At 39.1% G+C, this 22,629-nt stretch overlaps 1 protein-coding gene across 1 annotated transcript in view; it reads right to left on the bottom strand.

Moving 5' to 3' along the window:
- PDE11A (phosphodiesterase 11A) overlaps positions 1-22,629 on the bottom strand; it is a 208,967-nt gene that overhangs the window by 69,562 nt on the left and 116,776 nt on the right. The window contains exons 5-10 of the mRNA XM_060779634.2: positions 19,560-19,624; positions 15,339-15,477; positions 12,717-12,792; positions 11,779-11,846; positions 7,959-8,051; positions 4,654-4,704 (exon numbers count right to left, since the gene is read on the bottom strand). Of these exons, the coding sequence (XP_060635617.2) occupies positions 4,654-4,704; positions 7,959-8,051; positions 11,779-11,846; positions 12,717-12,792; positions 15,339-15,477; positions 19,560-19,624 (492 nt within the window). The remainder of the gene's footprint in view (positions 1-4,653; positions 4,705-7,958; positions 8,052-11,778; positions 11,847-12,716; positions 12,793-15,338; positions 15,478-19,559; positions 19,625-22,629) is intronic.

Here is a 22,629-nt window from a genome sequence, read left to right as displayed (position 1 = left end):
TTCACAACGAGAGAACATGCATTCCTACACATCAATTTAATGGATTCTGCATAGTTTTTGCATATTCATGGTTTAATGTATTCAGCTCATTAATTCTGTTAACTGAAGTACATTTTAAGAGTAAGAAAGAAAGCAAAAAGAAAAGAAATCCTGCAATGTTGATTGCTGATATCTCTGTTTAAGATCGCTACCTAGCAAAGGTAAGCAGTCAAAGTACCTGAACAGAAATATTAATATTACACTTTAAGCCAAAGATTCATAAAAAGTGATTCATTCTATTGTATAATGAGATTTCTCTTGAGTGTTCTTTGTGCCACAAAGAGGAATATCTCATAAAAATATAAATAATGCAAAACATCCATTAAATATTGATCTTGCACATAGTATTCGCAGCTGAACAATTAAGTTTCTGGCTTTTTTTTCAAAAAAAAAAGCTTATTGTAAATTACACATCACAAGAGAACTGTAAACAGACTCTCCTTGGAAAGGGCAAAAGTTCAAATTTAAGGTGGCACTTGTGGGATTCCCCACCATCACAATTTAAATGCCTTTTCGCTTGACTACTTCTGGCACTAAATTTTGATCAGTGATACACCAATGCTCTCTTGCAAAACTGTCCTGCATATTTACTAGGGGTGTGCAAAATGGCACAGAATTTGTTCTGTTTTTGGGTCCTCTCCCCTGCCACTATTCTGATTTTGGGAAGATTCTTCCTGAAATGGAAATAGAACTCAGGGTTCTGAATTACGAATCCAAATGATATCGAAATCGTCCCAAAAACAGAACAAGGAGCACCCAAAATTCAAAATGAAAACAGAATGAAAACGGAACAGATTCACACACCCCTAACCTACTGTTTTCTAGTTCCTGGTTAGAGGCTTTCGAGTCACATGTGTATTTATTTATTGTTTCAGAAGCGAGAATACAGTTATAATATATAGAAAAACCACAAACAAAGTTAAAACTTGGCATTATACTGTACTAAATGAAGGTGGCAGAAGGTGTTACTGGGAGACACCTGTTCAACCCTACAACCTTTGTCTTGTGGGGTTCCTCAGGGCTCAATATTGTCTCCCATGTTGTTTAACATCTACATGAAGCCGCTGGGGGAGATCATCCGGAGTTTCGGGGTACGGTGTCATCTGTACGCGGATGATGTCGGACTCTGTCACTCCTTTCCACCTGCTACTAAGGAGGCTGTCCAGGTCCTGAACCGGTGCTTGGCCGCTGTATCGGACTGGATGAGGGCTAACAAATTGAAACTGAATCCAGACAAGACAGAGGTACTCCTGGTCAGTCGCAAGGCCGAACAGGGCATAGGGTTACAGCCTGTGTTGGATGGGGTCGCACTCCCCCTGAAGACGCAGATTCGCAGCTTGGGTGTGATGCTGGACTCATCGCTGAGCCTGGAACCCCAGGTTTCGGCGGTGACCAGGGGAGCATTTGCACAGCTAAAGCTTGTGCGCCAGCTGCGCCCGTACCTTGGGAAGTCTGACTTGGCCACGGTAGTCCACGCTCTGGTTACATCCCGTTTAGACTACTGCAACACTCTCTATGTGGGGTTGCCTTTGAAGACGGCTCGGAAGCTCCAACTAGTCCAATGCTCGGCAGCCATGATCTTAACAGGAGCAGAGCGCAGGGAGCATACAACCCCCCTGTTGCGCCAACTCCACTGGCTACCGATCTGCTACCGGGCTCAATTCAAAGTGCTGGCGTTGGCCTTTAAAGCCCTAAACGGTTCCGGCCCAAGCTACCTATTCGACTGCATCTTGGCCTATGAACCCACCAGGACTTTGAGATCTTCCGGGGAGGCCCTGCTCTCGATCCCGCCTGCTTCTCAAGCACGGCTGGCGGGGACGAGAGATAGGGCCTTCTCGGTGGTGGCCTTCCTACGGACATTAGACTAGCACTATCTCTAATGGTATTCCGCAAAAAAGTGAAGACCTGGCTGTTTGAGCAGGCATTCAAATAATTAGTGCAATGATTGGTGAATGAACACTGGAATGGAACAATAGATGACGAATCTGGATCATGTTTTTGATGATGAGACGATAATGAATGGTTATTGTAGTAATTGTTATTAATTATGTAATGTGTTAGGTTATTAACTGTTTTTTATACTGTAGCATTGAATTTTTGCTGTTCTTATTTGTTGTGAACCGCTGTGAGTCGCCTTCGGGCTGAGAACAGCGGTATATAAGTAAGGTAAATAAATAAATAAATAAATAAATAAATAAATAATGTCCTTTGACCAGTAGCTGGCCACTTCCGAGTGCCTCTGGTATGGCTGTAAGGAAGTCCTCCATTGTGCATGTGGCAGGGCTCAGACTGTATAGTTATAGGTGGTCTGTGGTTTGCTCTTCTCCACACTCGCGTATTGCGGACTCCACTTTGCAGCCCCATTTCTTAAGATTAGCTCTGCATCTTATGGTGCCAGAGTGCAGACTGTTCAGCATCTTCCAAGTTGCCCAGTCTTCTGTGTGTCCAGGAGGAAGCTTCTCATCCCTTCTCAACCACTGATTGAGGTTCCGGGTTTTAGCCTGCCACTTTTGGAGTCTCGCTAGCTGCAAGTATCTCTGTAGATGTTGATTTAAGGCTGGCTGATATCCGACCAGAGCATGGGACAGAGATGTCACTATTTTGGTGCCTTCATTACAGGCTGCTACTTCCTAATGGATGTCAGGTAGTGCAATACCGGCTAAACAGTATAATTTCTCCAGTGGTGTAGGGCATAGACATCCTGTGATAATGCAGCATGTCTCACTGTTTTAGCGTAGTGAGATGTGTTCCACACTGGGCATGCGTATTCAGCAGCAGAGTAGCAAAGCGCAAGGGCAGATGTATTCACTGTGTCTGGTTGTGATCTGTCGGGGGTGGGGGGGCAAACTTTAGGGTTTTAAAAAAATGAATGAATTCCTATGCACACAGCACATATCTTATTTGTAGTGCAAAAAATGAAAGAACAATACAATATTTAACATGAAGAACAATTTTAACCAACATAAACTTACCAGTATTTCAATGAGAAGTGTGGGTCTGCTTTTGATGGATGAAATAGTCAAGTCACTTAGGATTGTTGTTGTTGTGTGCCTTCAAATCATTTAGGGTGGGGGGCAATTAAATGACCTTGGAGGTCTTCATTCGGCCTGTGAGACTTAGTTTGGGGACCCCTAGTTTAAAGCAACTAGTCTTTTTTTTTTAATTAAGTTGATTTGACACTTGAGTGTCTGGGTTTAGTGTGCAGAGGATCATCCACTACTATTATTTGTCCACTGATATATCACAGTTAACAATTTGGTCTGGTGTGAATAATCAAATTGAAGAATTTGGAGTATTCCAACATCACATTAAAGCAAAACTAAGATTTATGTTTTTTTATGATGTCGGATTTGTCTCACTGCTTTCCTGGAACAACTGTTTGATGGTGATAAAGGGTGCAAAACACCATTATCACCCTAGAGACATTTCTGAAGGGAATGGATGCTTAATGGGCATTATATTCCTAGACAAGAGTTGCTGGCAGCTACATCAGTTTCTGCCCTTGACGGAGAATAGCAACCTCCACAGTGGCATGAAAGAGTCCATTTGTATTGATATTTTCTGTATTCACTTTGGAGTTCAAGGCTGGGAGAACAAACTGGGGGAGTGGTTTTATTTTTTCTGAGTTGCCAACCAGCTTGAATGTTTCTCCTAGCTGGTTAAAGGGGAAAGAGGGAGATGGACCACAGATTTGCTCTTTGATTTTGTTTGTTTGTTTCCACACTATCAAATCCTGGAAAGCGATCTTTGATTTCACAGTCTGGGGGTAGCGCATCCCAATCAAGGCCAAAGCATAGACTGTGTAGAATTTGTTTGGGGGGCAAGTTCTACATTTGGCTACGTGGCTATGCTGGACCACATCAAGGAAAGATCTGGGATGCTTCTCTGCAATGAACCATCTGCTGCATCATGTATTATCCACAAAGATTTCACCTCACTTTCTGTCCCTGTGATAATTTGCTTCTGCTGCTAAAAAGGACTTGGATTTTGGAAAAATTGGCTTGGTGCGGAAACAAAGGTTGGTGATAAAGCTTCGATTGAGGCACATTTTCCTCATAATAACTCTTCCAGGAGTGAATGTCCCTTCCAAGTGGTAAATTTCTCTCACATCCTGTTGTCTGACATCATCAGTAATCTACCCCTTCTGAACAGGGGCATCGACAGCAAAACAAACCCCACAGGTGTGTTAACACTTTCCCATCCAAAGCTAATAAATAAATACATCCAAAGCTAATATATACATAATTTTTGGCTGGAGTTACATTTAAAAAAATGTACCTGTTCCGACATGCATACAAATACAACCTACAGAACCTATTTTGTCTGTATAGGCAAAATATAGGCTTCACTATTATCTACATTTTCCAGTATCCATGGGTGAGGGAAGGCCTGGAGCCTATCCCACACTGATATGGGGGTCATACTGCAGTTAGAAACTGGGATAGAAACTAGGCTTGGTTGATAAAAAAAAAATTGGTTTCATATAGGTTACATATTGGCAAAAAAAAGTTACAATTATTCAAATAACAGATTTCTGTGCCACAGGACAATAACTCTTTCCACAAAGATACTTTGAATAATTACATTCAGAATATAATTAAACATTGTTATTACCTTGAATTTATCAACTTCTATCTTTGAGCACGTTGCATGGTAAGACAGCACCTGCACAAGAACAAAATTGTCACAAATAAGAAGATGAAATTACATAGTTACTGAGGAAATTATTAAAAAGGTTAATTAATAATTTGCATCACACATTGTATATGAAATATTATAGCTAACTATAGATTGTGACTCATATTTGCAGCACTTACCTCCTAGGCCGGGGTGGGAAAGTGCAACCCAAAAGTCTAACCCTCCTTTTTGAAAATGACTTTTGAGCACTTGAGGCAACCTGAAAATTCTCCCACTCAATTCTAGATGATGAAATTATAGGAAATGCGTGCAGTAAATAATATGTTGCAGACAGTTGTTGTTCTAAGGGGTTTCCTTGAATGAGAAGAAAACTTAATAATTCTGACTTTTCTCAGATATAGTTTCCAAATGAGTGAAAATAAGTATATTTTTTCATCGTTTGCTACCTGTAAAGACTTTCCATTAAATATGGTATCTCAGGAACTAAACATACCAAAAACTACTCTCAAAGTGACAGATAAAGAATTGCATGTTTCCCTTGACATTAAGTCTAGTCGGGTCTGACTCTGGGGGGTGGTGCTCATCTCCATTTCTAAGCCGAAGAGTCGGCGTTGTCCGTAGACACCTCCAAGGTCATATGGCTGACATGACTGCATGGAGCTGTTACCTTCCCGCCGAAGTGGTACCTATTGATCTACTCATATTTGCATGTTTTCAAACGGCTAGGTTGGCAGAAGCTGGGGCTAACAGTGGGAGCCCACTCCACTTTCTGTTCAGCAGCTCAGTAGTTTAACCCGCAGTGCCACCGGAGGAATGTTGTTTATCCACTGATTAAAACATAATCTTGTCCAACCATTAGTTCGAACTAGAATAGTCCAACTCAATCAGGGGGAATTTGGTAACTCAATTTACAGATGTTCCATGGATGAACTGGACCAAGATTAGTAAGGACTAACAATTAGATCTGTCCAGAACAGTGCAAACCTATGTTCTCTCCACAGAAATAAGCTCTACTTTGTTACTCAAATCTAGATAAAACTGTTATAGAAATAACTATAAGGATGTTTTTGCTAATCACATTAGTGTCAATTAGATGTTTCCATGTCATTGGAAAGAATTAGATATCCTGCCTGCTTCTCTTTTTAGCCTGTTACTATCCAAGGTAGAGCCATGATGGCTACGAATGTTTATAAAGAGCCTTTTTGATGGCACCATTCTGACTATGCAATGCTTTTCCCAGAAAGTCTCAGAAAGGTAGTCAAAGCCTTTTCAGTATTAGGAGCTGTTATTTCTCAGGCATTTGCAAAATCCCTTTAATGTATTTATTGAAGCTGAAGGTTATGTTGATTTTATTATCTACTTGAAATTGCCTCGCTTATCCTTGCTGCTTATTGTTTTATTATAAGCTGCCTGGAAAACTGTGTCTTCGGGTGGCATATAAATAAATAAAATTTATATTGATGCCTCCAGAAAATAAACCCAGGGGATCAAAATACTATCTCTATCCAGACTAATGAGATAAGTTAGACCATATAAAGCAGGAGACTTTTCCTTATGTATGGAGAATCTATCACTATAACACAGATACCTATCCAGTCAACCTCTGAAACTCATTGATTTTATCATGTCTGAGATATATGAGTTCCACTTTACAACAGAAATGAGAAAAAAGAAACACAAGACACTTCCCTTTCAAAGAATGCTCTAAAAGGAATCAGTTCTTATTAATCTCTCAAGTGTTTAGCACTTTAATAGGCTCCCAGTTGTCCCATCCTTGTCTTTTAAATTGGGATGGCCTGACATCAGTACCATAATAAACATTCACACAGCTGTCTGAGCATTTATGTAAAGAATAATATCCTGCAACCAAGGGATATTTTTATTTTGAAGGGTGATTTTTTTAAAAACTTAAGAAATCTTTTATTTTATGTGCACATGAGTTTTAAAAACACTGAACTGTGACATTACAGAGGAGTTTGGTTCGGAGAAATTGTGATTTTTGGAAAGGCATGGAAACCATAACCTTTTGGAAAAATGATGCCATAACCTTTTGGGAAATGAAAATCTCCATAACCTTTTGGAAAATGGTATTCGCCACTATTTGGGAAAATCAAGAATCTTCCTACAAAGAGTTAAAAACTCGCTTGAATCAAACTTCTCCTTAGCGGTAAATATATCCCTCATCTTTATGCAAGGCAATTAAATTTCTCACCAGTTAAACTGATATACCTAGATATCTCTTTGAACTGTTACGGGCAAAGATATGCCAATGCACAAAAACATACATATAGCAGAGTTTCAGAAATGTTCTTTCAGTTGCCCAAAAAACATCTACTCACCCTTAAAACATCTTGGCTTAAATCATGCTCTCAAGAGACGAAAATAAGTAGACTTCTTTCAAATAACATGATTGGTTTATTCACAAACTTCATGTATTTGGCATACAGGTACTTTGCATATTAATTCAGTTACAAATACATTTGAAATGGTTTGTGCAGGTAACACAGGGCATCTTTCTCATAATCAACAGTCCAAAATCCAAAGCATCTCTCTGGTCTGAGAGCCTAATGGAGTTTCTGCTATAAAAACTTCTAAGATATACTGTTTCTATATTGAAAGTCGAATGGCTTCAAAACTATACTGTTTCTACTGGTGTCTGAAAGCATACAGTTTCTAAAATGGAGTCTGAGTCCTGAATAATCCCAGATCTGATCATATGGTCTAGAGCCCCTCCCACAACACAGTTAAGGAAAACTGCACACCAATACACACATATGCAATACAGTAAGCGATCTGAATCATATACATAACAAATAACTAATGGAGGTTTGAAGAAGGTTGCTATTTCCAACAGTCTGCATACACACAGGATCTTGAAACCTTTTATTACAATGGATCAATTGGCTCAAAGTTCCAGTCAGTTTTAAGAGAAAACACAGTGTGATCATTCAATTCATGATCAAAGAATTTTCTCCAAAATTAGTTGGCTTTAATATTATTAAACTAGTAGTCTGACAAAGCAGAGGTTTGCAGGGCCATCTCACTGAAATTACAAATGACACTGCCCACTAAGAAGGTTAACAGCAAAAGAAAAATAGAAACAGAGGTAAACCAACTTTCTCTCTGTTAATGAGAGAGGAGAAGGCAGGAAACCTAGCAACAAACTGATAAGGAAAAACAAACATTTTACTCCTCTAGGAAAGAAAAAGAGAAGCAATGAATCTTTAGTTACATAATCTCAGCTCTTTCGCAAATAACATTTAATAGACTGTGATACTCACATCAAGAGCAACAGATTGCTTTGCCCAGGATTTCTTCACTTGGTCATACATTATAGTATTGTTGATGCCCAAGCCACAAAATATAACAAAAGCCTAAAATATAATGAAAGAATTAATACAGTAATACCACATCTTTAGAAACTATCTCTAGTTCACCTGTTAAAAAGGGTTCTTTAAAAGCTTGAATTTCTGCGAACCTTAAACCAGGGTCATGAGGGGGGTGTCAAAGAGGTTGCCAAAGAACATAAGAAAATACAGTATTTTTATTTATTCTGTTTGTCATGGGGGTTCTGTGTGGGAAGTTTGACCTAATTCTATCGTAAATCCCAACAACTACAACTCCCAAATGTCAAGGTCTATTTCTCCCAAACTCCATCTGTGTTCATATTTGGGCATATGGAGTAGTCATGCCAAGTTTGTTCTATCACTGTTTGAGTCCAAACAATGATAGACAATGATAGACAATGATAGACAGTGATGGATGTAAGTGAATTACAACTCCAAAACTCAAAGTCAATGCCCACCAAACCCTTCCAGTATTTTCTGTTGGTTATGGGAATTCTGTGTGCCAAGTTTGGTTGAATTTCATTGTTGATGGAGTTCAGAATGCTTTTTTATTGTAGGTGAACTATAAATCCCAGCAACTACAACTCCCAAATGACAAAATCAATCCCAACAACCCCACCAGTGTTCCAATTTAGGCATATTGGGTATTTGTGCCAAATTTGGTGCAGTGAATGAGAATACATCCTGCATATCAGATATTTACATTGCAATTCATAACAGTAGCAAATTAGTTATAAAGTAGCAACACAAATAATTTTATGGTTAGGGGTCACCACAACATGAGGAACTGGATTAAGGGGTCGCAGTTTCAGGAAGGTTGAGAAACACTGATTTAGACAGTTCATAAACGTTAAGCCTTGTCATAATAGTCACAAGCCCCTTTATTATTATCTTGCTCCTCCCATCAAAATGGATAATCAAGGTGGTTTACAAAATTAAAACAAGTGCAGCAAAGGCAAAAAATGCAAAATATTTCTAATACAATTTAATTTAGTTATTTAGAACATTTAAAATAATTTAAAACCCATTTAATTTCTTATAAAGTTTAAAAGTTGATAAAAGCAGTACAGCATAATACCTATTAAAAGTCATTTTAAAAGTGTTCCCTGGTGACAGAAGTAGGGTGCAGATTAACCTCTCTAGGAAATGAGGATGAAAGCCTAGGAGTAATAGTCAAAAAAGTCCTATTTCAGGCTACCACTAGATGTGTTTGCCAGGGATAGAATTGAGGGAAGAAACTCCTCAACATCCAGGTAAGTCTATATAGGCTTTCATGTAGCCTGGACCCATAACCTGACACCTCTACAATGCCATGGCCCAGTCTCTGGAATTCTATCCATATTGCAAAAATGCCAATAAACTCCCATGAGTCCAAGGGTGCACCTACACTGTAGAATTAATGTAGTTTGACACCACTTTAACTGCCTTGGTTCAATGCTATGGAATCCTGAGATTTCTGGGTTGGTCAGTTATCAGCACTTTTTGGCAGAGAAGGATGGAAAGCTTGCAAAACTACAACTCCCACGAGTCCATATCATCAAGCCATGGTAATTCGAGTGGTATCAAACTGCATTAATTCTACAATACAGATGTACCCCAAAACACTGATGAAGTGCTGCTAATGCATTCAGTGGGAACACAGAAAGGAATATGGAGGGAATGCCTAATTCTCAGTTATGTTTGTCCTTTCACACTGTGACACCATCCCATTTTCTTTCATAATCCAAAGCAAAAGCATGGAGGAAGAAGAATGATTAAACTGAGACTAACAATGTTTAGATGACACACAACACGAATGCACACAACAACACACGCTAAGGGCTTTAAACTGGGATAAGTAAAGTTGGAGGAAAATCTGAAATAGAGACCAAAATACACATCAGAGTGCCTAAGTGTAAAACCACATCACATAGCAAGGGACGTGTGTGCTGGCAATTCACACATGTACAGCCACTCTAGTAGTCATAGTAATTCCTGTGACTAAGAACTGTTGCTAAGACCGTTGCTGTTTCAAAGCACCTCATTCCCAGGGAGGCATTTTCTGCCCTCAACTAGTCAAACATGCTGGAGAAAAGTCAGTATTGGAGTGACAAAAAGAGAAGGACCAAAGAAAATGTTCTTAATCAAATCTCTGAATAGAAATCAAAAGACTGCCTGGAGCTAATTTTACAAGCTATTTACATTTAGGTCTTATAAGGACTGTAAGATGTAAGGACAAAAGGACAATAGTGATACCTGTGTTATAGAGTGTATGTTAATGATGATGGAACTATTAAGTTACAGCTATTTAATAGTGTTAATTTTTATTTGGATTCCATTTTTCAACTTTTTTTTTCATTTCAGGGGCAACTTGAGAAACTGTAAGTCGCTTCTGGTATGAGAGAATTGGCTGTCTGCAAGAATGTTGCCCAGCGGACGCCCAGATGTTTGACGTTTTACCATTCTGTGGGAGACTTCTCTCATGTCCCCACAGAAGCTGGAACTAACAGACGGGAGCTCACCCTGCTCCCCGGATTTGAACCGCCGACCTTTCAGTCAGCAGTTCAGACGGCACAAGGTTTTAACCCATTGCGCCACAATTGGAGCTGGCTGGGAGCTCCAATTTTTCAACTGATAAAAGTGCTTTTTCAGAAACACAGAAAGATGGACCAGCTCTCACCGCTGCAGCTCAGAACTGCCATTTTTGTTTTGGTATCCTATTCATACCATCTCTCTGATATCAGTGCTGTAGATGATGAAACAGAATACAATAGCAAAGGTCCCCTCAAATCTCTGCCACTAATAATAAACTAAAAGCCAAATAATTTGCCAAGAATTAGCCAATAATGAATACAGATGATAAAACTGCAATACTAAGCTCAGTTACTCATCAGTCAGTTCTGGTTATTCATTGGCATTTATTTCTGAGTAAACAACAGTGGTAAGACAGTGGCTTCCTCTTCATTGGGGCAATAACACAGGCCCTATCTATACTTATAATGCAGTCTGAAACTGTATTGTGTGGTCTGTGTAGATTGATGTAATGCAGTTCAAACTGAATTACGTGACAGTGGACCTTCCACTACAGGTTATAAACTGAACTTTAATGGAGTTATTCAAGTGCTGAACTCTGTTATTCTAATGGGTGCATCAAACCTGAATCCCTCTAATCCAGTGGTTCCCAACCTTTGGGCCTCCAGGTGTTTTGGACTTCAGCTCCCACAATTCCCAACAGCTGGTAAGCTGGCTGGGATTTCTGGGAGTTGAAGTCCAAATCACCTGGAGGCCCAAAGGTTGGGAACCACTGCTCTAATCTGATGAAATCCAGTGGAGAACCATTGTTCCTCCCAACATAGAAGCCATCAATTGTGAATAGCATCCAACAATGAATATAGAATCAGGCTCGAAGAGTCTTCTTGCTTACAACATAGTTAAGCAAAATCTCATTGATTTTAATGAGAAAGTTGCATTCCAAATCTGGACCTTTTTATTCAGAAACAAATCCCATTATGTTTGTCTGAATTGCTTATTTTCAGGTAAATGTGCACAGGATTTCAATGCTCATAAGCAAGTACGTATTTGAATTTTGGTAAAACCAAAGAAATCAATCTGAGCAATATGTTTAGTCAGAAGCAAGTCCTGAAAGTTCCAAACAACTTACTGTCTGATAATCAGCTTTACTTGTAGCTTTAATAGTATTTCACTCCTACTGTGTCCGTAATGTGTTTTGTTAAGTTCAGGTCCTTGATGTGTTCTGTAAGATAACAGTTCTTACCTCGAAAAGTCGCTGATCGGCATCATCAAAAGGTTTTCCATCCAGCCTATTCAGTACTTGAGCTACACCTTTACAGTTAAAAAACAAGGTTGATTTTATACCTACATAAATTCAACATACATACATTTGTCTTACATATACATATCTTAAACGTAAAACAATCAAAGCACTTGCACATTAAAAAAAATCAAAAAATGCCATATTTAATAAAACATATGAACTTGAAGAAATATAACCACCATCATAATCATCATCATCACCATCATATTTATTTCTATCTCATCTCCCCAAAAGGACTCGGGGCAGCATGAGTAAAACACAATAAACAATATATACAAAGTAAATAACAAATTAACAGCCATTGAAAGCATTTCCTGAAATAATTTGTTGATTGTAAGAGATTTCCTGGATATTTTTTTTTTTGCTCCCTTTCTGATAAACCAGTAACACATTGAATTGCCACTATAACAAATGTATGTTCAAATAGTGTTTTCTATTCTAATCTGTCTATTTTTCCTTTCTTTCCTTAAACACTGGAAATATATACATGGACTGGAAACATGGGCCTTTTTTAAAAAAAAATCTGCCCACAATTTTTTAAATTTATTTTAGGATCCTATTTTTAAATACGAACAGCACCACTACTAATATGATTTCCAAATCATGGATATAGTAACACATTGTTTCCTTACTTTTCTTAAACGTATCTCTACAGAATGTTTATACCCAAATCAACTGTGTATATTGCTAGCAACAATACTGAACCATAATTTTTCAAAACTACAAGAGCATCACAACTCAGTTGCATACTGTTATTAATGCATACTAATGTCATTGTTAAGTTTTTAACAAGCTATAAAGGTAATATGGCTCATTTTTAAAATCTAAAATTCTGTATTAGCAAAAGAATTTTTATTCATTAATGAGTGACATCTTACCAATAATCTGGTGACTGCTGTTCCATATAGGGACACAAAGAACAGATCTTATATGAAAACCAGAAATTTGATCAGCCTACAACATAAGAACAAGAACTTTAGTGATCGATATGGTATACAACTTCATATTCATCCAATTTGTATAAACTTCAGTTAGTACAATGCGCAGCAAGGGAATATCTTATCAAAAGGAAATGTCCCTGATTTTAATAGATTTATGCTGACTGTCCATATGGGTCCAGTCCGGATTCATAGTTTTGCGGATGACATATAAATGGAGTGGAGAGGCTTTCATCCATGCCAGTCTGTCTCCTCATTTTCAACAATCCAAGGATTGAGATTTGTTAGAAGAGTCCTAAGCTGTGTCCCCTCTAAATATGCCCCCCCCCCCAAAGAGCCAGCGTTGTCCATAGACGCTATTTAAATAAGGAGGAAGAAAGGCAGAAGGAAAAGTAAAATATGACAACAAATCCCGCTGCACGTTTTCCTGCTCTGCCCTACTTTAATGAGAGATTATGGCATTTGTTTATTAATAAAGTCATCTGTCTCCAAAAACCATTCTTCCTGAAGTTTGGCTCTGGAGATTAAATGTCTATGACAATTGAGTTCAAAATTAATTATTGCCTCTTCTGCGTCACCACATCATTCTTTCTCCTCATAAATCAGGCCAGCATTTTCTGTTGATGTGTATTTTAAGAAAGTATGAACCAAAATTGAATTAGCTGCATTACATATTAATCAAAACACGGCATATTAAAAATACAGCTATGAATGCAAAAAGAACACAACAGATTTTAGTACTATATATATATATATATATATATATGCAATAAATATTCTTCAAGCATTAGTTACACTTTTTGAAAGGCTGAATAAATTGATGCTAACATCAAACACTATTTGAGATTGGGAGTTTATTTCAAACTAGCTTGGGTAACTGGCATTGCCCGTGTTTTTTGAAACATTCAATTTTTTAATTGTACAAAATGCATAAGGTTGTGGGTGAACTACAACTCACATCATGCCAGGTTAACCCTGAGAAACTCCATCAGTACTTAAAGTTTGGGCAAGTTTGCTCTAGATGCATCATTGGTGGGGTTCGGTGCAACCTCTGGCTGTAGGGTAAACTACAACTCCCATTATGGTGAGTCAGTCCCCTCAAATACCTTCAGTAGGTTAAAATTAGTCATGGGGGTTCTGTGTGCCAAGTTTGGTCCAGGTCCATCATCAGTGGAGTTCACAGTTTTTCTGGTTCTGGGTGAACTACAAGTCCAAGAAAGGAAGGTCACTTCCCTGCAAACACCTCCAGTAATCAAATTTAAATATATCAGGTATGTGTGCCAAGTTTGATCCAGATGCATTGGGGTGTTTGGACTCACAGTGCTCTCTGGGTGTAGGTGAACTACAACACCCCCAAATCAAGGTGAATTTTCTCCAAAGACCTCAAGTACTTTTGCTGTTCATGGAGGCTCTGTGTGCCAAGTTTGGTCCAATTCCATCTTTGGGGGAGATCAGTATGCTCATTGATTGCAGGTGAACTATAAATCCCAGTACCTACAACTCCTATAAATTATGGTGAATTCTGCCCAAACTTCTCTAGTATGTTCAGTTGTTAATCAATTCCTCTGTTTGCTGTGTGCCATGGAAAAGAATAGGAAAAGATTAAGGGAGAGGCAGTAGGCAGGATCATGCAAATTCCACACCAATGGAGAGAGTGAGAAACACTGGGATGTCTATGGTGGAGGAAACACATAAAATCTGGGATGAAATTGTCCCTGTATGAAAGCCTTCACTATTGTGTTTGTGGGGGACATTGGCAAAGCTCTTGTATGTGTTCATGGTGCTCATTGTAACCTTCAATGTCATTGGAGAGAGGACCTTTGGTGTCTCCTGAGTAATGAGAGATATAGCTGTTTATGGAGGTAGGAGTTTGTCTGTGTAAGTGGACTCCCCAGCCACACAAACACATACATATTTCCACTTTTATTAAGTATATAGAAGATATGACTATTGAAAAAAACGATTGTAGTGGTTTGGAAGGCATCCATTGATAATGTTGTATAATACCTTCCTATATGTTCTCTTTATCGCTTTATCAAATGAAAATTTCACAGCAAGTCTACAATGCTAAGACTTAGAGAATGGTGTTACTTGAACTACAGGGAAAATCAACAGTTGTGACATGTATTATTATTGCCAGTAGTGATCTGACAATGTTTACTGATATATTCATGCATGGAAGTGGTGGGATTGGTTGGACTGGTAGTTTCTTCTAACTCAAGAATCGGATGAGAAGTGTTTGATTATGAGCACTGAAAAGCAGTGAAGTGGTTACAATATTTCATACTTTTATATGTCTCAACCAGGTAACTTTTGTTGAAGATTTCTTAGTCACTGCTGTGACACTGATTAAGCCCAATGGAGCAAAGTTAATACAGGAGGTGACTCTAGCCTGCTAATGTATTGCCACACATACTATCTGTGGATAAAATCAGCATTCATCCAACAGGATGCTTCATAACCATGACTAAGATCACAACGTATGCCATAAAACTTTAATCCAAGTTTCTATATTTTTGTGGTTCAAAAGAATACGGAGATGTATAATTACATAGGTCTTACTTCTGCATCAAAACGAGGATCCTGATATGCATCACTGATGTTCACTGGGAGGCCCGTGGAGGCTACGAGTTCAGCAATGCTATTATTTACTAGCCAGTCTGAATAGGATGAAGATGTTTTCTCCAAACTGTCTTTGAAACTATCATAAGGGCAGAGCAGAGGAAGAAAAGGGTATAGTCACTGTTGCTTGAAAGCCCATCTTCATAAATCTGGAAAGCATAGCCTTATATCAGGATTACCTATAAAAATTCAGAATCGCTCAATGGCATTAGATACAGAATAACACATAGCTTTATTTATTGCCATTTGTATATTTACAGAAACCGGGGGATACACTGAAGATGCGCAACAACAATCTTTCAATAAAAATATATACAATACCATGACATTGCTCTGCACTTGCAATACAGCACTTACAATACAGTTCTTTACAGCACTTCACGCTCTGCATGCTGTGAGCTAATGCTCAACTATTATATCCTGTTTGATTTTTGGATGCTCTGCTATATTTTAGAGTAGTTTTTCCTAACAGTTCGTTCCATTGAAGACACTGGGGCAAAGGGGGTTAGATTCAGATAACAACTGGTTTGTTAATTTGGTTTTCTGTGGGCCCATCCAAACAGACCCTCTATCCCAGGATCTGATCCCAGGTTTTCTGTTTATCCCAGGTTATCTGGTAGTGTGGACATATCTGGCAGTGTGGACAGTTTAAAGCAGAAAACCTGGGATCAGATTCTGGGATAAAGGGCCTGTCTGGAAGGGCCCACAGAAAGCCAAATTAACAAACCAGTTGTCATCTGAATCTAACCCCCTTTGCCCCAGTGTCTTCAATGGAACGGACTGTTAGGGAAAAGCTACCCTAAAAAATAGCAGAGCATCCAAAAATCAAACAGGATACAATAGCTGAGCATTAGCTCACAGCATGCAGAGCGTGAAGTGCTGTAAAGAACTTAGAGCTTGGGCAGGCAAAGATGAAGACCAATCTTAAAAATCACAAAAAGTTTATTTACAATAATAAACAATAACTGCATTTCTTAACAGTGAAAGAACTGGGTCTGAGCTACTCTAACACCCATCTCTTTGAAGGTTTAAAAGAGAAGGGAAAATACCAATCACTACATCTCGCCTGACACATAAGCAGTAGGCTTGGTTGATCCAGTTTGTTAATTTCTTAATTTGGTATTAATTCGTTATTTTAATACCTTTAGAAGCGATATTGACGCATTTTGGCAACCCGGAAGTGTTTTTGCCATATCGAAGCCGCGCCCCCATCTTTCTTATGACTTTCACCAGTGAATCGTAAATGCAGGGGTCGTGGCCTTTAGGAACAGCTGTTCTTACCCACACCCACCTCCTTCCTCTTTGCATCGGCGGCTTTGCGAGGTGGGCGTGACTACCTCCCTGGCGACAAGCGGCGATGCGGAAGAGCTGGGTGTAGCCACGCCCACCTCACAAAGCCACCGATGCAAAGAGGAAAAACATGGCCGTGGCCAAGCACAGCGCTCCTCGCTTGGAGGTCGCTGGGGGTGAGGCCTCCGAGGAGCGCTGTGCTTGGCCACGCCCACCTCTCCCTTGGACAGCTTGCCAGGAAGGAGAAAGAAAGGTGAGAGATTTAAAAACCAACACTTTTTAAATCTCTCACCTTTCTTACTCTTCCCTGGCAAGCTGTCCAAGGGAGAGGTGGGCGTGGCCAAGCACAGAGCTCCTCGCTCGGAGGTCACTGGGGGCTGTGCTTGGCCACACCCACCCCTCCCTCCTGCCGCAAGGGAATGAAGGGAAACTGCGAGATTTTAATGGTTCTGGAGGGAGGGAAGGGCACCTTCCATTAACGAAACAGAGGAAACGATTCGTATTTCCTGGTAATTTCGATCTTTTTTTAAAGAAAATTTCGTAAATAATTTTTAAATCGAACCTCCAGCGCCTCCTACATACAAAATGAGTTTAGAACCATTTTTTTCTTGATCAACCAAGCCTAATAAGCAGAGAGAGATCTCAAAGCACACAGCTCATACTCTGATGTAGGAAAAATTGAAGTCAGATTTTGAAAAGGCTGGCAATAGAAAAGTATGTATTGTACACAACCAATCAGAATGAGAGCAAAAAGAGAGAAGAGAGAAGAAAAAGATACATTTCCCAACTGTCATACAGGAGAAATGGGAGAAGGGAACCCCTTAGTCTATACTAAACTAACTGCTTGTCATTGAGGACTTGAGATTTGGGCAGTGTGGGATTGAATCCCAACACAAACCTGGATTCAAGTCCAGTTTTCTAGCTTAGCTGAGACCATAAAAATGAATACTCTACTCAGTAGAAGGCAATGCAAAAAAAAAACCAAACAACAACAACAACCTTCTGGACATGAGCTATGAAATGAATGTGAGGAAAAATAAGCAACATTCAGTTAATGGTGTACATCAGAAGCAAATAAAAAAAACAAAAACGAACAAAGCTCGCTAATTGATCTGAACAAAATACCATGACTATCGTTTTCAGAACACAGCACACAAACAAAGCGAAATGCATCTGCAACAAAACAGCTGGAACTATCAGCCACAGAAAACAGAATGGATTTAAGTTAGCTATGTAATTTTCCACACACTCATTCGTTCACATAAGTTCTGCTTAAAAATAAACAAAGAAAAAAAAACTCCAATGAACAAACTGAGAAAAAGCCACTATCAAATACAATCTTCTTTGGAAGATGGTACCATTGAAGTCAATGGGGCTTATATCTAAGCAGACGTGTTAAGGATTGCACAGAACATTATTTCAAACATTTTTCACTTCTTTTAAACCAGCAGGAAGTCTAAAAAATATCATTCAAGTTGTTCTGAATGATAAAAAAACAGTGTTATAGAGTATGGGTTTTGTTAGCTACTTACAGACTAAATGTAAAAAGATATACAACTTTTGAAATGCAAGATGTGGTTAAATATTTAAAGATTTATTGCTAAAACTTCATATACAGAAGCTTTGAGGGCAAGATTCCACTTATTGATGCAGCACACTCACAATTGTGTATCTTGCCAAATCCATCATGAAGCAAGCAGAGATTCAAAGTGCACAGCCCCAATTAAGATCTAGGCATTATTATGAGTGACTGATTATATCAACACTTGATTATATGTGACAAGTATTGGGAGCAGCTAAATAAATCCAAGTTGACAAACTAACCAATCATGAAAGTGGAAGTTCTAAAAATAGTCTACCATGTCTAACAAAACAATGTCCTGCTGCTGCTGTTAGTAAGTTGACCCTTTTCAACAAAGAGACCAAGTGTTTATGGGTGGAATTACATTTATCCTTATGAATGAGGTTCTCAGCTTGGACATGCTGCCAGATTTCAGTCTGGATGCCCAAGTGGCACTAGTAGCAACTGAAAATGGGGCACCAGTTGCACTCCTGCTTCGGCGGCAATATGTGGTACTGTGAAGACTTCTTTGAAGAGCTTTTTGAAACTTTGGTGGAAATTATACAGATCACATCTTGCCAGATTTTTAGGGGATTCCCCAGAGCTTCATACAGGGTGCACCTACTCTTTAAAATGAATGCAGTTTGCCACCAGTTTTGCTGCCATGACCCAATGCTATGGAATCATGGGAGTTGAAATTTTACAGGATCTTTAGCTTTCTCAGCTTCCACAGGTGGCCTCACATCCGTGGTGTGGTCTCAATATTTCACTGGTGGGTAATCAAAACCAATGTAGTGGTTTGAGTGGAAGTCCATTTAATGCGGGTTGAAACTGATTTTGAAGAAAGGGGTTTTGCTGTGCAGACGATTACGTAGGAAATCCTGTAACCAGTTTGAGACCCAGATGGTGATCACACAAACCATAGAACACTGGTGCACATTAAGGGCTTTCTTTCGCATGCTTTTATGGGGGTTTGTTGCCTGGCCACCACAGTTTGAAGGTAGCTTCCAACTGCCTTAAATGGTCAATGTAGATGGTGCCTAGCATACTTGTGGACAAGGGTGTGCATTCCAAGTTGGGCATCAAAATCCACAGGGTGATCCTGGGCTAGTCACAATTTTAGTCTCAGAAAAAGGCAAAGGCAATCTGTCTCTAACAAGCCTTGTCAAGAAACCTTCATGACAGGTTTTCCTTAGAGTTGCTGTAAGTCAGAAATAACTTGAATTTCAACAATCATTTAACCATCCATTAATGATCAGTCATATAAACATGCTTTGTTGTAATATTAAAAGTGCAATGTGTAATCTAACCTATTATCTGCATCTGCACTGCATTTTGGAGACATCAGCTCAAAGGATTTGGTAAATTTCACCACCTGTCAAGATAAAAAAAAGGATTTCATTAGTTTCCGTACAATAGAAAACCATGCTAAGGGTAAACCATATTTACTTGAATCGAATGCTCACGTTTTGGGTAAACTGCCTTGCCAAAATTAAGGCGCGCATTAGATTTGCATAATATGAGAATCTTAGTGCTGAGCCAAAGTAAAAAAGGGAAGCTGCTTCAAGGAGCTGCATCTGGAGCACCGGTGAGGGATGTCACCTTTAATTTAATTGCCATGGCTGAATGTTGTGCAATCCTAGGATTTGTAGTTTGGTGAGGCTCAAGACCTTGTAAAACAACAGCCCCATGATTCCTTAGCATTGAACCAGGGCGGTTAAAGTGTATTCATTCTACAGCATAGATGCACCCCAAGGTGATTCTTACCCCCATCTAAGCTAATTTTAAAATACATACATGTTCTTATTTATATACTAGCTGTCCCCTGCCACGCGTTGCTGTGGCCCAGTCTGTTGATCTGGAAAATAAAGTAATGAGAAAGTGTTGGTTTCTTTATCCTTGTGGGTAAACAGCATTTCTTGCTGTTTCTTTGTCAGTGTTGATGTGGAGAGTATCTGGTTTGCCCACCCTGGAACATGCAACATATCATTGTCCTTCTTTAAGGGTCCCTTTCAAATCTATGATACTATATCTCTCTGTCCATGTGAATCATATCTATCTATCTATCTATCTATCTATCTATCTATCTATCTCTATAGCTGGATGGCTCTTTGTCAGGAGGACTTTGGTTACGTTTTCTTGCCCTGATGAAGGGAGTTGGACTGTATGGCCTTAAGTATTTTCTGTTGGTCATGGGGGTTCTGTGTGGGAAGTTTGCCCCGATTTTGTCTTCGTGGGGTTCAGAATGCTCTTTGATTGTAGGTGAACTGTAAATCCCAGTGACTACAACTCCCAAATGTCAAGGTCTATTTCCCTCAAACTCCATCTGTGTTCATATTTGGGCGTATTGAGTGCTTGTGCCAAGTTTGGTCCAGATCCATCATTGTTTGAGTCCACGGTGCTCTCTGGATGTAGGTGAACTACAACTCCCAAACTCAAGGTCAATGCCCACCAAACCCTTCCAATACTTTCTGTTGCTCATAGCAGTCCTGTGTGCCAAGTTTGGTTCAATTCCATCGTTGATGGAGTTCAGAATGCTCTTTGATTGTAGGTGAACTATAAATCCCAGCAACTACAACTCCCAAATGACAAAATCATATTTTTTTAGTTATGGTTACTCCTTGTGTTGTGAGACATTTTGTTGCCAAATTTGGTGTGATTTTGTTCATTGGTTCTTTTGTTTTTAAGGTACTCATTATGCACAGAGCATTTTATATATATAGATAGTTTGTTATTTTCATATCCTTTCTTTCTTCCACCATGGAGGTCACGATAGTGTACAGGTTTGTTTATCAATCCTCCATCCCAGTGTTTCTTGAATAATGCTTCTCTAGGTATTTTGAACTTCAGCTCCCAGAAATCCCAACCAGTTTACTAGCTGTTAGGAATTGAGGAAGCAGAAGTCCGAAACGTCTGGAGCACAGTTTGAGAAACGCTACCCAAGCCCAAACACATTTAGCTTCAGCAAGTTTGATCTGAGAGCCAGCATAGTATAGTGACTTGAGTGCTGGACTAGGATTCTGGAAGACTGGGGTTCAAATTCCTGCTTAGCCACAGAAATGAGAAAGCCACAGACTCTCAGTATCAAAGGAAGGCTATAGTATACATGTGAACCCTTTTTCAAAAATCTAAACCACCTGAGAGGTGAGTAGAGAGGAAGGAAATATGGTTTTCTGCATTTCCCTTCTACACGCCTAGGCCCCTTCCACACAGCTGAATAAATCTCCACATTATCTACTTTGAACTAGAATATATGGCAGTGTGGACTCAGATAAGCAGATATTGTAGGATTTTCTGCCTTGATATTCTAGGTTATATGGCTATGTGGAAGGGCCCCTGGTCAGGATCTAGAGCTAGCCTGCTTTATGATCTGAAGTGAGACTTAATAGAAGAAATATCTGCACACACATACATGATGAAAACATTTTAAAAGCATTTTTAAGATGTATGCCTGGCTAAATGTACATTTTATTTATTTATTTCGTATCAAAAGCATTGCATAAATTAGCATAAAACTGATAAAAATAAAAGGAGCACAGACCAAAAATGGGCAGCAGCAATGGCCCGTCTGTAGACTCCAACAATGTAAGTTACAAAACTAAATGTAAGTTAGAAAACTAACTTAGTGTGGAATAGACAATGCTGATTTAGATGTGAGTCAGTAGAAATAGAACATCATATGTAAAAGTGTAATGGTATCATGAGTATAATATACATATAATGCTCCCTGCCTTTGCTCAAAAGAGCAAAGAAAGAAGTTTTAAAGAATTGCATCATCTCAATGATGTTACCAATGAAGAAACTGAATAAAGACATGCAAAATAACACTGCATGAAATCAGAAACCTTTATAAGAAATCATAAATTTCCCACTGCCGGTTTGCTCTAACACCTCAGGAAGATAATTAGACATTAAACCAGCCACAGGCAAACATTACAATCAGTTCCTGGCATTGGTCAGACCAGAAGGCAAGCAGCACGTCTTCTTTTATAATCGGAATGACATCAGCTAATGTTAATCGTTCCAAACTGTACTGAAGATACCACAGAAAGCTATTAGGAATCTAATCAACAGCTTAGCACTCACATCCATTGCTTAAAGACAGGGTCAGCTCTTTTCTTTTCCTTTTTTTTAATAAAGAGAATCATATCATTAAACGCACACACGGAGAGACAGAGAAAATTGAATGTATGTCTCATCATAACAGCATTGGTCAATGTAAAGACTGGATGAAGAAATGAAAATTATTCTCTAGCCATTGTTTGTCAGCAGCAGCAGTGGCCAGAAGCATTCCTCGTCTTCTGGTTAGGGATGATGGGAACTGCAGTCCAAGAACATCTGAAGGGCTGCAGAAATTTCCACCCATGGCATTAAGGTAGT

Source organism: Anolis sagrei, chromosome 1 (genome assembly GCF_037176765.1).
Source record: "Anolis sagrei isolate rAnoSag1 chromosome 1, rAnoSag1.mat, whole genome shotgun sequence".
In the NCBI taxonomy this organism is placed as follows: domain Eukaryota; kingdom Metazoa; phylum Chordata; class Lepidosauria; order Squamata; family Dactyloidae; genus Anolis; species Anolis sagrei.
This window is presented reverse-complemented; position numbering and strand designations above follow the sequence as displayed.